We start from the raw sequence: 14365 nt of genomic DNA, 5'->3' as shown, positions 1-14365 counted from the left end.
AGGCGTTACCTGCATGAATTAGGAGTGTAAAGTAGATATAGATTATCCCTCAGCTACATAGAGTTGCTTAAACTAAAGTTACATTTTAATGCCATGAGAAATACTTAAGAAACTTAACTCTATGAGTATAATGCAAATGTGAACTGAAAACATTTTTAAGCTTTTGTATGGGTTATTTTTCAGTTTATTTTTGTTTTGCAGTCATATTTTCTACTCCTGATTTTTTCTTTTTTTTTTGGCATAATGGTCACCATACCTTTATTTACCTAACAGTCAGGTTTTCATTATTGAACTTAAAAAGAAAAAATATATATATATATCTTAATTTATCCCAATAAGATGATAAGAAATCATTTCAAATGTAAGACTTCTTTAAAAATTTTTTAAAACTATAAAACCTAAAATTTTTTCCCCAAATTGGTTCTGCTAATGGAAATTTTCTAATAAACAAAATTTCAGTATCTTTTGAAACTTTATTTAAATTGTTGCTCATCTACAAGTAATATGTTCACAGTGAGTTCAGTGTATATAAGAATTGAACATATGCACTTTAACTGCATCAGCCTTTCTTTTTTGGAGTGGGGAAGTTTGTTTTTATTTGGTATACTATGCTTCCGTATGTCAAATTCAGGTTTGAATTATGTGAAAACAAGTTATTTAAATAATGAGGTCCCCCCGCCCCCATTGGGAAGGATTACATTGATTTCTGAAGCTTTCTTATCACAAGGAATTCTGAACATGCAGGATTTGAACTTTCTCGTGTAATAATTGTTCTGCTAGAAAACCCTTTCCTGTTCCTGGCTTGGGTTAGTGCTTAGCTGTATTTTTAGTAACAGTCCTAACTCAGAGGCTATGTAAGCACTGAGCGAAGATGGAGTCACAGGGTAAACTGGGCTTGCTTCCCACAGGGAGGGCTGGGAGTTGAGCAGGAAGGAAGGCCTGTTTGTCAGTGCAACTATGTCTGAGTAGGCAGCAGGCGACACAATGTCTCCCTTGTACAAAGTAACTCTCTTAGTGAGTGCTCAGATATGTGAGGAAAGTGTTTGGGTAAGTGAAAGAGAAGCTTGGGGTATTTCAAAGAGATTCTTTTCATGTTTTTGTGGCATTTGGATTTCAGAGAGTGTACTATTTGTTGCAGCAAAGTACTGGCTTTGTTTTCCGTGGCATTTTAGAATTTTTGAACAAGCTCTGCTATCGGCAGTTTGGAACGTTTTACTTTCTAAAACTGTGAGCTTAATTTAAAAAATACGATTTGTTTGTGATGAAAAGTTAATTTGTACTTCTTGAAATCAGTAAAAAATTAACTGTGGCATTCATTTTTAGGAATGAGTTCTTTCCCAGACTTAAAATCTTCTACTTTTTATTGTCATTTTCATTCTGAAGTCTGAGCCAACTACTGATCATGATGAAAACCACTTAAAGCTGATTACTGGTGTTTAAAATGTATAATGTTGATTTCAAGGATAATTTGCTTGTTTTAAAACAGTGGGGCTGTTGTTACTTCAGTGACTGTGATGAAAAAGTTTTTAAAATTTACTTCAGTTTGAATAATATAAAGTTCAGTTTTCAACAAAAGAACTAGTCATTTTTCTTATGGAAATCCTGATTTTTTTTTTGTGGTCAGCTAACATAAATGGCTGTTATATTAGAATACCGCTTTTATATTTTCAGCAGCCTTTAATTATCAAGCTATAAGTAGTTAACTTTTATAGAGTATATGTACATGTTTCTAGTGTTTTGCTTTTGGATTTGTCTAGTGGAGTGTGACAATATGAACCGCTTTGACCGATCAGACAGAAATGTTCGACAGTCTCAAGAAGGATTTTGGAAAAGGCCACCCCAGAGGTGGAGTGGACAGGAACATTACCACCTTAGCCATCCTGACCACTATCATCACCATGGAAAAAGTGACTTGAGCAGGTGAGTCTAATTTAAAATATGTTTTCTCTCTTAACTAGTTTTAAATCGTAGTTCCCCCCTAACCTCTCAAAACTGTTTTTTGCCTTTATATTTAGAGGCACCGAAAAACATTTCAAGTTATGTGTGGTATTAATTGGAATAATATGTCTTATTCTTTTGTTTTGGTCTAAATCTTTTTTTTCTGTGTCTGCTGTTTGAACTTTAAAGTTCGATATTATTGTCTAGTTCTCATTTGGAAATGATCAGGTGTTTACTTTGTTAAAGTTTATTATGTTTCAGATATTAATGTGTGAGACTAGTGCCGAGTGATTTGTCTTCTTTTGTTCATATAATAAATTGAAATTTAAAAATTCCTCAAGTATGATGCTAGAATTCCTTTTCTTTTGAAGTGTAATGTAGTCTTTAATTTGGTCAGACCTTATGTGTAATGTGGCAATGTAGTCATTCAAAGCTGGGATCACACTCTGGCCTGGTACAGTGTAGCTTTGTTAGCTTAGATAATTTTTTAACCTCTTTCTACTTCAGTTTACCATCTGTAAAGCATACTTAATAATACCTTTCTCTCAGGCTCAAGGATCAGGGATAAATGTGCCTGGAGCAGTGTTTGACTTACTGTAGGCGCTCAATGGCAGTTATTAATTTTTTTCCTTTTTATTCTCTCATCTCATTCCCCTAGGGATTTAAAGTCCTTTTGGAGCACATTATTAGTACAAATAGTAAAATTGGGATAAAGAAATAGTGGAGAGGGGAAAATATGAGGTGCTGTAGAGTTCTTGAAGAAAGAAAGAGATTTGTCTCTAAGATTCCTTGTAGCAAAAGAAAAGAACAAAAAGCAAAGAACAAAACTTGATCCATTACAAGATTTATAATGTACATGGATAAAGGATATGTTTCTCAGTTGATTTGCTTTTATGAGACAGAAACCTATAAGGGATTGCTTTGCATGAGTTTTTATAAGGAGAACACCTTGTGATGTAGTGGAGAGGTCTCAGACAGAATCCCAACGTAGAATTAATGATGAATTCCTTAAATCTTTAATTCCTTAAGTTAATGATAAATTCCATAAATAAAAAATGCTTTTTTATTTGTGTTCTTCAGTTCATGCTACAAAGAACTCTGGTCTGAGAAAAAGTAGTTCTACAAGTGAATCATTGGAGTTCTACAATGAACTCCAAATAAAGTTCCTTCTGTTGGTAAAGTCTGATGCCAGGATGAAATTTATAGAGTGTCTGGAAGAATATATGTAGCACATATCCTCCCAGACATTATTTTGGCTGTTTTCTTCCTTACGTCTGGGCTTTTGATAAGTAACGGACATCAGAGAGTTGGTCCTATCAGACAAGAATCTGATGTAAAGATAGTCTTCATTGCTAATAATGACGATGATGCATCCTTCATCTTTGATGGTTGGTTTGTAAGAAGGTAAATTTAAGGCTAACTTATGAAAATTTAGAAGCCTACCTAAAATGTGAACCTTGCATATAAGATAAGATTTATTCAACCATTTAACAGGTATTTATTGAGAACATGTATGTTGAGTTCTAAACTCTTAAGCTGGAATGAATTTGGAGATAGTGTGAGAGGTTAAAGCTGTAGATTGGTAATAGCTTCTTGGAGCATTGTTTTGAGAAGGATAAAACAAATTATGTAGTGTGTAAGCTTAGTTGGATTCATTGCAGTTATCAGCTTGGTAGAAGATTTTTGTGCCTTTTCCATCCCATAAAAAGATGAGTAGGGTGCTGCCAGGGTGTTTAGAGTGTGGGAGAGAGAGGTATGTAGATAGTTATAATGTGGTAGTACAGTGTAATGATGATAAGTGCCTTGAAGTGATGTATACAGGACTCTAGGAGCATGCAATTTTTTGCTTAGGATAGTGGTGTATCAAGAAAGTTACTGTTGAACTGATAACTTGACTGTAGCAATTGCAGAGGATTTCAAGGTGGTGCTCAGAGAAGGCAATGACACCCCACTCCAGTATTCTTGCCTGGAAAATCCCATGGATGGAGGAGCCTGGTAGGCTGCAGTCCATGGGGTTGCTAAGAGTTGGACACAACTGAGCGACTTCACTTTCACTTTTCACTTTCATGCATTGGAGAAGGAAATGGCAACCCACTCCAGTGCTCTTGCCTGGAGAATCCCAGGGATGGGGGAGCCTGGTGGGCTGCTGTCTATGGGGTCGCACTGAATTGGACACGACTGAAGCGACTTAGCAGCAGCAGCAGGTGGTGCTAGTGGTAAACCTGCCTGCCAATGCAGGAGACATGAGACCATGGCTTTGATCCCTGGGTTGGGAAGATCCCCTGGAGGAGGGCATGGCAAACCCACTCCAGTATTCTTGCCTGGAGAATCCCTTGGACATAGGAGCCTGGCAGGCTGCAGTCCATAGGATTGCTAAGAGTCAGACACAACTGAAGCAATTTACATGCACGCATGCAGTTTCTATATAAGGATGAGTATTCAGATGGAAAAAATAGTGTGTACAAAGCCATGTATGGAACACTGTGGCATTTTCAGAGAGCTACTCTTAGGTTCATAGCTGAATTGCTAGGTCATTTGGAGGAGTGAATAAATGTGATCTCTAACTATAGATAGAAAAAACTATCCATGCATTTTAAGATAAAGGGTGACAAGTTTCAACTCTGTGAGACTGTTAATAAGAATGTCCAAAATGGAATGAATTACCTGGAGATAGCAATCTCTGTCCTTGGGAATGATCAAGCTGTGACTGATTATTTATCTGTCAGAAAAGTTAAACATTTTTCAAAAACTGTATTCCTGGAGGTCAATAGGTGTAGAAAAGAGAACCTTTGATCAGATGACTATAGGAAGGCCAAGTTAAATGATTTTTTTAATAGTAGACTCCAGTGCCTTTAATATATAATAATTCTGTGATGTTGCAAAAACTGGTAAAGAAAAATATGTAGCCATTTCCCAAAACACATGACAAAAGATCCCTTGTAAGCAGTATACTCTGAGGTCCTAGTGATTTGTGGGTCATCCGCACTCGTGAGTCTGAATGAGGAGAGAGAAATCCATAATACTGTTGATGGTTGCTGATTTGACTCAGGGCAGAATTTCCCAACAAATGAATTGACACACACTGGTTTCTTGCAACTAGTTATAAGTTAAGCAGCTGATTGATCCCCTCAGGCTTTTGGGTAGCTGTGAGAGGTTTAGGACTCTTAGATTTCTTAGAGCCAGTTATGGGGTGGATGGTAGAAAAACCTCATCCAAGTTAAGCCTTACTCCAGCAAACCTTAGAACTATTATTTTCTTTCTATACCTTGATTTTAAAAGATTTGGATGTGCTGACCCCAGGGCCTTTTAATATATAACATGTGTAAAAGTTCCTCTTCCCATTCTTTGACTTCTTAAATGTTGCTGGTTCTCTTTCTTGTCTGTCCTCTAATTCTCATCGTTGTCATAATTAATTATAGGATTATGTCATATCTGTAACTCAGGGGACTGGTGGTTCAGAACCACTCATCTACTTCCTCTGTATTTTTGTCAGTACTGCTCTCTCTTTTCACCTGACCTAACCTGTTATTCCTTTTTTTCTCTCCAGACCTCCTGTTTTCCCTGCAGCTTTACTAGCCAAGTGAAATTCTCTTACATCTTACTAAACCCACATCCTTGACCTCTCCCCCTACATTTTCCTGATTGTAACTTTTTCCCGAGTGTACTGATTCCTCAGTAGCCTTCTTAGATGAAGGATTCTTATTTTCTAGTCACTCTAGAACTGTTCTGTTTAGGGGTGAGGCTTTGTCTCCATTCCTCATCTTCACTTCTGAATGAAGTGTTCTAAACCTCTTTCCTTTGACACTTAGGGCATTTGTCTTTATCAGCTTCTCCTTAGTGGTCCCATTCCCTAGTTTACAAAAGTCTTGGCCCCAGGCTCACTTCCCTCTGCACTGTAAGTTTTGCTACACCTCTAAATGTAGCCTCCAGTGTTCCTGTACGTGATTCATTTGAACTTCTGGCTCCCTAGTTCCTCTTACATTAATATGTAAAATCTGTCATCTGAGAATACAGATAGTTTTACCTTTTTCTTTCCAGTCTGGATACTCCCTCCCCCAGCCCCACATGATTGCTGTGGCTGGAACCTCTAGTACAAGTTGAGTGATAAGAGCAGTCATCTGTGTCTTATTTCTGATCGTAGGATCAAAGCATTTAATCTTTTACTGTTAAATATGATGTTCACTGTGGGTTTTCATAGATGGTCCTTATCAGATTGAGGAAGTTCCCATCTGTTCATATTTTGTTGAGTGTTTTTTTAATCATGAAAGGGTATTCGATTTTGTCAAATGCTACTGCTTTGTCTATTGATATAATTATTTTTCCTTTCATGCTGTTAATGTGATGTATGCCTTTGATTGATTTTTCAGATGTACTAACTTAACATTTCTCAAATAAATCCCACTTGGTCATGATATCCTTTTAGATGTTGCTTGATTCAGCTTCCTAAGTAAGGATTTTCTATATCATTCATAACAAATATTTGTAGTTTTCTTGAGATTTTTTGTGTGTGTGTGTTTTGATATTATCACACAGATTGAATTGGGAAGTGTTTCTCTCATTTCTATTTTTGGAAGAGTTTGTGAAGCAGTTTTGTTAACTCTTGATTTACTATTTTGTAGCATTAGCTGTCGAAGTTATTTGGGCCTGGGACTTTTTTTGCAGTGAGTGTTCTGATTGCTGATTTACTCTCTTAGATGATCTGTGGATGTCTGTTAGGCTTTCTTAGTTTGTAGTGTTGTTCACATCTTCTCTTTCTTTGGTGACCTTCTTAGTTGTTTTATCTGTTAATGAGGAGGAAACATTAAAGTCTCCACCTTAAGTATATCTTGTAGGGAAGGTTTAATGGCAACAAATTAGGTTGTTATCTGGGGATATTTTAGTTTGTCTTTAATTTTAAAGGATAGTTTTGCTGCATGTAGGATTCTTGGTTAACAGGAAAGCCTTTCTTTTATAACTCCTATGCTTTCTGTTGAAAAATCAGCGTTAATCTTGCTGAGCATGTCTTCTAACACAATAAAAGAACTGTTTTTCTTGTTGTGTTCAGGATTCTTACTTTTTATTTGGCTTTTGTTGGTTTGAATATGATGTGTCTCTCTTTTAGTTTATCATATTTGGGAACTAATGACTAGAAAGCAGTTTCCTTAAATGCCTTGCACCAATAAGTTTCCAGCCTTTTCCAAGGGGCTGTGTGTGTGTGTGTGTGTGTGTATTCAGGGATACCGTCAACAACATGATAAGCAGTTTGCAGTACTGCCTTAGCCTTCATTTCCTGTTTGCTCAGAGGCTCAACATCAGCCAAAGATGAGGGATTAAGACTTTCTTAGGTATTTCCTTGACTTCCACACGTGTATGGCCTTCTCTGTGCCTAGGAATATGTTAGGGCTTTCCAAAGCTTCCTGTGGACATGTGATTCCTCAGGTTTTCCTTTAAAAATTTTCACTTTCTTCTTTGTCCCAACTGGTATTGCCATCTCAGGCAGCTGAGATTTTCAAACCATTGTCACTAATTTTCTTCTCTTTTCTCTTTTAAAACATATTAGAGTTAAGGCTGTTCCCATTGAGGGAGCTCTGAATCAGGTCAAATAAAACAACTGCTGAGAATGGACCTTTTTTAGGGAGGTGCCATTTAGGTCAAATAGTAACACTTCTCTGGAAACGTGCTGCTTGGAGAGTTCTAATCCCAGTTTACCTCCCATCTCACCCTTAAGAGATTGCTGACTGTCACAGCTACTGCACTTGTAAAGCTATTGTTTTTCAAGCTACCACAGAGCTAGGAAGATAAACAAGGAAATAGAATAAATTAAATGTCACAGAGTTTGGTCTCATGAAAGTCAGTTGGTTTTCTTCAGTAAGTGCTTTTTAGTTGTTAATTCCAGAGTTGATTTGGTTGTTTCTGCTGCTGCTACTGCTGCTAAGTCACTTCAGTTGTGTCCAACTCTGTGCGACCCCATAGACGGCAGCCCACCAGGCTCCCCCGTCCCTGGGATTCTCCAGGCAAGAACACTGGAGTGGGTTGCCATTTCCTTCTCCAATGCATGAAAGTGAAAGGTGAAAGTGAAGTTGCTCAGTCATGTCCGACTTAGCGACCCCATGGACTGCAGCCCACCAGGCTCCTCCGTCCATGGGATTTTCCAGGCAAGAGTACTGGAGTAGGTGCCATTGCCTTCTCCGTTGGTTGTTTCTAGAGTTCTGAAAAGTTGATTTTGCCAAATTTGCCAGTGTTCTGGATAGCTCAAACGGTAAAGAATCTGCCCACAATGTGGGAGACCTGTGTTCGATCCCTGGGTTGGGAAGATCCCCTGGAGAAGGGCATGTCGACTCCCTCCAGTATTCTTGCCTGGAGAATTCCATGGACAGAGGAGCCTGGAGGGCTACAGTCCATGGACTCGTGAAGAGTGGTACACGACTGAGAGACTAACACACACACACTCTTAGAGTTTTTGTGTGGGAGTGGGTTTTTGGAGATCTTTGATTCTGCCGTTCTCTAAGTCCTTCCTTCTTTTCCTTTTGTCATGACTGTTCAGAAAAAATTAATGGCCTTTATTTTTTAGAGCAATTGTAGGTTTACAGAAATTTTAGGCAGAAGGTACAGAATTCGCATGTATTCCCTTAACTCTTATACACAGTTCTCTATTATTAACATCTTATATTAATGGGAAATACTTGTTTCAATTAGTGAGTTAATATTGACACATTATTATTAACTAAAATGTATAGTTTACATTAGGACTCACAACGCTTTGAACCAGTAGATTGTGTGTACATTCTGTGGACTGACGCATGCATAGTAGTGTGTATCTACTGTTACTGTATCACACGGGATAGTTTCACTGTCCCTGAAACCCCACATCCTCCATGTATTCATCCTTTTCTTCACCTCTGAACCCCTGCCCCCTGGAAACATTCTTGACAAACAGTGAAACAGTGATCTTTTTACTGTCTCCATAGCTTTGCCTTTTAAACAGAATGCCATACAGTTGGAAACAGAATGTAGCCTTTTCAGATCAGCTTCTTTTAGCAGTATGTATTGGAGGTTGCTCCATGTCTTTCGGTGGCTTTATCTCACTTAGGAACAGTCGTTTCTCTTTATCACTAAGAAAGAGTCCATTGTATGGATGAACTGAAGAACCCACCTACCAGTGAAGGTAGACAAGAGATGTGGGTTTGATCCCTGGGTTGTGAAAATTCCCTGGAGCAGGGCAAGACAACCCACTCCAGTATTCTTGCCTGGGGAATCCCATGGATAGAGGAGCCTGGCAGGCTGCGGTCTATAGGGTTGCAAAGAGCTGGACACAACTGAAGTGACTTAGCACACTCGCTCATGCACGTCTGGATGAACTGCAATTTGTTTATCCGTTTACCTACTGAAGGATGACTTGATTGCTTCTGAATTTGGTAATTATGAATAAAGCTGCTCTAAACATTATGTGGGTAATTATTCAACTCATTTTGGTAAATATTAAGAAGCATGATAGTGGCATTATATTGTAAGAATATATTTGATTTGGGCTTCCCAGATGGTGCTCGTGGTAAAGAACCCGCCAGACAATGCAGGAGATAGAAGAGACCAGGGTTCAATCCCTGGGTCCACAAGGTCCCCTGGAGGGGAGGGCATGGCAGTCCACTCCAGTATTCTGGCCTGGAGAGTCCCACGGACAGAGGAGCCTGGCAGGCTGCAGTCCATGGGGTCCCACAGAGTCGGACTCAAGTGCAGCGACTTAGCATGAGCGCACACACGCATGCGTGTTTAGTTTGGTAAGAGATGCCATGGCTGTGCATTCACTTCTCTTCCAGCCATGAGGAGGAGCTCCTGTTGCTGCATACCCTTGTCAGCATTTGCTGGTGTGGATCTTGACCGTTCTGATAGGTGTTCAGTGGCATTTCATTGTTGTTTTAATTTGCAGTTCTCTAATGGTATGATTTTGGGCATTTTTTCATAGACTTATTGGTTATATCTGTGTTTTATCTTAGTGCGATGTCTGTTTAGAGCTTTTGCTCATTCTTAAAACTGGCTATCTGTTTTCTTGTTGAACTTTCTGAGTTCTTTATATATTTTAGATACCAATCCTTTGTCAGATACATTTATTACAAATATTTTCTCCAGTCTGTGTTTTGCATTTTCATTTTCATAAAGATATTTTTCACAGGGTATATATTTTTAATTTTATGCAGGACAACTTGTCAGTCTTTTCTTTCATGGGTTGTGCTTTTTGTGTCATATCCAAAAACATATTGCCAAAGTCACCTAAATTTTCACTGTTACTTTGTAGTTTTGCATTTTATATTTAGATCTTTGACCAGTCAGTGTTCAGTTAATTTTTGTGAAAGGTGTGCAAGGTGGTTTTTTTTTGTGTGTGTGTGTATAAATGTCTAATTATTTCACTACTATTTGTTGACAAGACTGTCCTCTTTCCTTTGAATTGCCATTGCTCCTTTAGTAGGGATCAGTCAGTTCAGTTCAGTTGCTCAGTCATGTCCGACTCTTTGTGACCCTATGGACTGCAGCACACCAGGCTTCCTTGTCCATCACCAACTCCTGGAGCCTGCTCAAACCCATGTCCATCATGTCAGTGATACCATCCAACCATCTCATCCTCTGTTGTCCCCTTCTTCTCCTGCCTTCAGCCTTTCCCAGCATCAGGGTCTTTTCCAGTGAGTCAGTTCTTCGCATCAGGTGGCCAAAATATTGGAGTTTCAGCTTCAGCGTCAGTCCTTCCAATGATTATTCAGGACTGATTTCCTTTAGGATTAACTGGTTTGATCTCCTTGCAGCCCAAGGGACTCTCAAGCGTATTCTCCAACACCACAGTTCAAAAGTATCAATTCTTCAGTGCTCAGCTTTCTTTATAGTCCAACTCACATTCATACATGACTACTGGAAAAACCATAACTTTGACTAGATGAACCTTTGTCAGCAACATAATGTCTCTGCTTTTTAATATACTGTTTAGGTTGGTCATAGCTTTTCTTCCAAGGAGCAAACATCTTTTGATTTCATGGCTACAGTCACCATCTGCAGTGATTTTGGAGCCCCCCCCCAGAATAAAGTCTCTCAGTTTCCATTGTTTTCCCATCTATTTGCCATGAAGTGATGGGACCCGATGCCATGATCTTAGTTTTTTGAATGTTGAGCTTTAAGCCAACTTTTTCACTCTCCTCTTTTACTTTCATCAAGAGGCTCTTTAGTTCTTTGCTTTCTGCCACAAGGGTGGTGTCATCTACGTATCTGAGGTTATTGATATTTCTCCCGGCAATTTGATTCCAGCTTGTGCTTCGTCCAGCCCAGCATTTCTCATGATGTACTCTGCATTAAGTTAAATAAGCAGGATGACAGTATACAGCCTTGACGTACTCCTTTCCCAGTTTGGAGCCAGTCTGTTGTTCCATGTCCAGTTCTAACTGTTGCTTCTTGACCAACATAACAGATATCTCAGGAGGCAGGTCAGGTGGTCTGGTATTCCCATCTCTTGAAGAACTTTCCACAGTTCATTGTGATCCACACAGTCAAAGGCTTTAGTATAGTCAATAAAACAGAAGTAGATTTTTTCTGGAACTCTGTTGCTTACCAAGGATCAGTTGACTTTATGGGTGAATTTTTGGACCTTCTATTCTGTTCCATTAATCTTTTTGTCTCTATCACAGTCTTGATTACTGTCAGTTGATACAGAAAGTCTGTAAGATAGTATCAGTATTCTGACTTTCTTCTTCTTCAGTATTGTGTTGGTTATTCTGGGTCTTTTGCCTGTTCATATAAACATGAGAATCACTGTTAATATCCACAGACTATCTTGTTTGGATTTTAATTGAGATTATGTTGAATCTAGCATTAAAGAATAGATAACCATGATGTTAAAAATATATGTGTTCAACTTTTAATATACCATTTCTATTAATAGTGAGAAAAAAGCTAAAGGTTTTGTGAAGTCAAACTGTGATTGAGATTAGGAGATAAATGAGAAAGAAAAATCCCCAAATCCCTCTCTTTCTCTCTCTCTCACACACACAGAGTATCTCCACTCACCATTCTAACCTGTGAATTACAAATCTTCAGTTTCACGCAGAAATCACATATCTTAGTCATAAAGAAGCTCTGATAGAAGTGGAGAAGAATGTAAATGTATGGATAGAGCCATATAATTTGGGGAGATTACTTCGAAATTGCGATAAGTGGTTATGCAGCCAAGTGATTATTTGATGTGTGGATTGAATATCAGGTGCTGCTCCTGTATATGGTTTAAATTTAAATTGGTTTTGAAAAAGCTTATTTCTTACAGATTCCTTTTTGTAGTTATTCTGATCCTTTTTTTGTTGTTGTTGTTGACTTTCTTGGCTGTACTTACAGAACAATGTTAAATGATACTGATGATAGTGAGCATTTCATTCTTATGCTTCTTAACCACTGAGGTGATTTTTACCTTCATCCATACCTGTGTTGGTTCAGTTCTTCATATCCACCAGCCTGTTTGGCCTGTGATTGACCACATAGGTTCTGCCTTTGCAAACACACTGCTCACCTTCCAGTCTTTTCTCCAAAGCAGCTTGAAGTCTTCTGCTGCTTTCATGACCTAATTTCTCTTTAGAAGTCAGTGATTGTTAAAATCTGTACAGAAGTACAAATTTATGACTGTCCAGCTAACATAAGGTGTTTTGTCCAGTCCTCTTTGTCTCATGTTTTTTACCTCTCAGTCTTTTTCAAAGATGCAGATTTTCCTTTGTGAACTGCATCATCTTCTCAGAAGGTGAAATCTCAAAGTCTTCATTATCTTGTTTTTCCCTTCTGTTTTAAAGTCTCTTTTTATTTTCTGAAAACAGCCTCTCATATATTTGCTTTCTGTCTCAGTTTTGTCTTCTTCTGTCTTTGTACCTTCTCAATTATACTCATTTTATTCCCCAGCAACCTTCACATGGCCCTCATTGAGATGTTATGTTATTTCCACCTTACTGTCATATGGTTTAGTAACAGTTTACACCCATATTAATAGAGCATTGTGTCAACATTTATCAGTTGGGTAATTTAGGAGAAGGGTATATGGCATTATAGTGTTCTTTTGACATTTGTGTTAGAAAAAATTTTCAATATAAAGAAGTTAGAAATTATTGATAGTAATAGTAATAGTAATACATCAGTAATTGGTTTTTACCTAACAATTATTACATACCAAGCACCATTCCAAACACTTTAGCATATATTATTGCCTCATTTAATCCTTTTACCAACCTAGTAAGATATTCTTATTCTCATTTTATAAGTCAGGAAAATGAAGCATAGATAAAGCAACTTGCCCTTTGTGTTATATAGCTAGTGAGTGACAGAGCTGAGATTTGAACTCAGATAATCTGCATTAATTGGATAATGTAAAAATGAATAAATCCTTGTTTTTAAAGGGCTTATAATCAGAGGTGACATGTATGCAGGTTTCTTTCATTTATGCTATAAAATAAGTTATGTATCATAAAACAGTTGTATCTAGTTGAAGGTCATTAAGACTTGGATGAGATATAAGTTTAGTTTTGGGTCTCATGGTGGAGGTATTAGAAATGCAACTTAAGGCATATGAACTTTATTTGGTAGGCTCTGGACAGCACTGAGAGACTCTATGGCCCAAAGAATATTGAGTATTTTCAATAGCTAGTTACTATCAGCCAACCTAAAAGCTTAAGTTCTAGGCTGGCGCTGTGTCTTTTACACTATTTTGGCTTCTCTAGGTGCCAGTTCTTTGTCCCCATAATCAGTTAGTGATCAAGACCTTTTGACCCTTCCTTCGAAATGTTTTTAATTCATCACTTCCTTGCATGTGGTTCATATTTATGCCTAAATCTAATATAGGCCATTATTCCATTCCTGATTCATGCATTGGCAGTCTCTGGTAAATTGGCTATGGATTAAAAAGTCGGTCTGAGGGAGGCAAGTATATGGAGGGATGAAGTAGAAGAATGAATTGGATTCAGGCTGTTTGTGGTCCCCTGAGCCATATGTGAGAGTCTTCTTGTCCCTGAAAAACACGCACTTTTGTGCCATTTCTTTTTATTTTCTTTTTCTAGAAAGCTTTCACCTTTCATTCCTGCCCAACTCAAACGTCGTACTTTATAATTCATCCCAAGTTCTTTCCTATTCAAAAAAATTTCCCAAATTATGTCAGCTTTTTCTCCAAGAACATAACTCTTGTCTCTACTACTCATTTGCCAGGTGATTCTTTTTGTCTTACTACTTGAAAAATTTTTCATTACTCTGTATATATCTTGTCTATTCAGTTACAGATGGTAAAGTCATAGTAATAATTATCATTATTTAAAATTTAATAATTCAACTATATTTTGAATCAACAAAGATAAAATAGTTAAATGTGAACAAATTAGGGTCTTATCTGTGGATCAGCATTTAAATGTTCTTAAAAATCTCTTTCTTGGGTTGAAAGAAAAATCAGGCC

General features: G+C 37.8%; 1 protein-coding gene across 11 annotated transcripts in view; it reads left to right on the top strand.

Moving 5' to 3' along the window:
* Positions 1–14365, top strand: part of CCSER2 (coiled-coil serine rich protein 2) — a 162523-nt gene that overhangs the window by 73218 nt on the left and 74940 nt on the right. For 8 of the 11 annotated variants that reach the window (XR_001917397.1, XM_018042346.1, XM_018042343.1 and 5 more), the window contains one exon: positions 1758–1920. Coding sequence is in view for 10 of the 11 variants with exons in the window: in XM_018042346.1 (XP_017897835.1) it covers positions 1758–1920 (163 nt within the window). In the remaining variant the exon portion in view is untranslated. Of the gene's footprint in view, positions 1–933; positions 1048–1757; positions 1921–14365 lie in introns of those variants that run through there. The other 3 variants (XM_018042351.1, XM_018042353.1, XM_018042347.1) reach the window with 3 other exon arrangements.

This window comes from Capra hircus, chromosome 28, assembly GCF_001704415.2.
Source record: "Capra hircus breed San Clemente chromosome 28, ASM170441v1, whole genome shotgun sequence".
Lineage (NCBI taxonomy): Eukaryota > Metazoa > Chordata > Mammalia > Artiodactyla > Bovidae > Capra > Capra hircus.
This window is presented reverse-complemented; position numbering and strand designations above follow the sequence as displayed.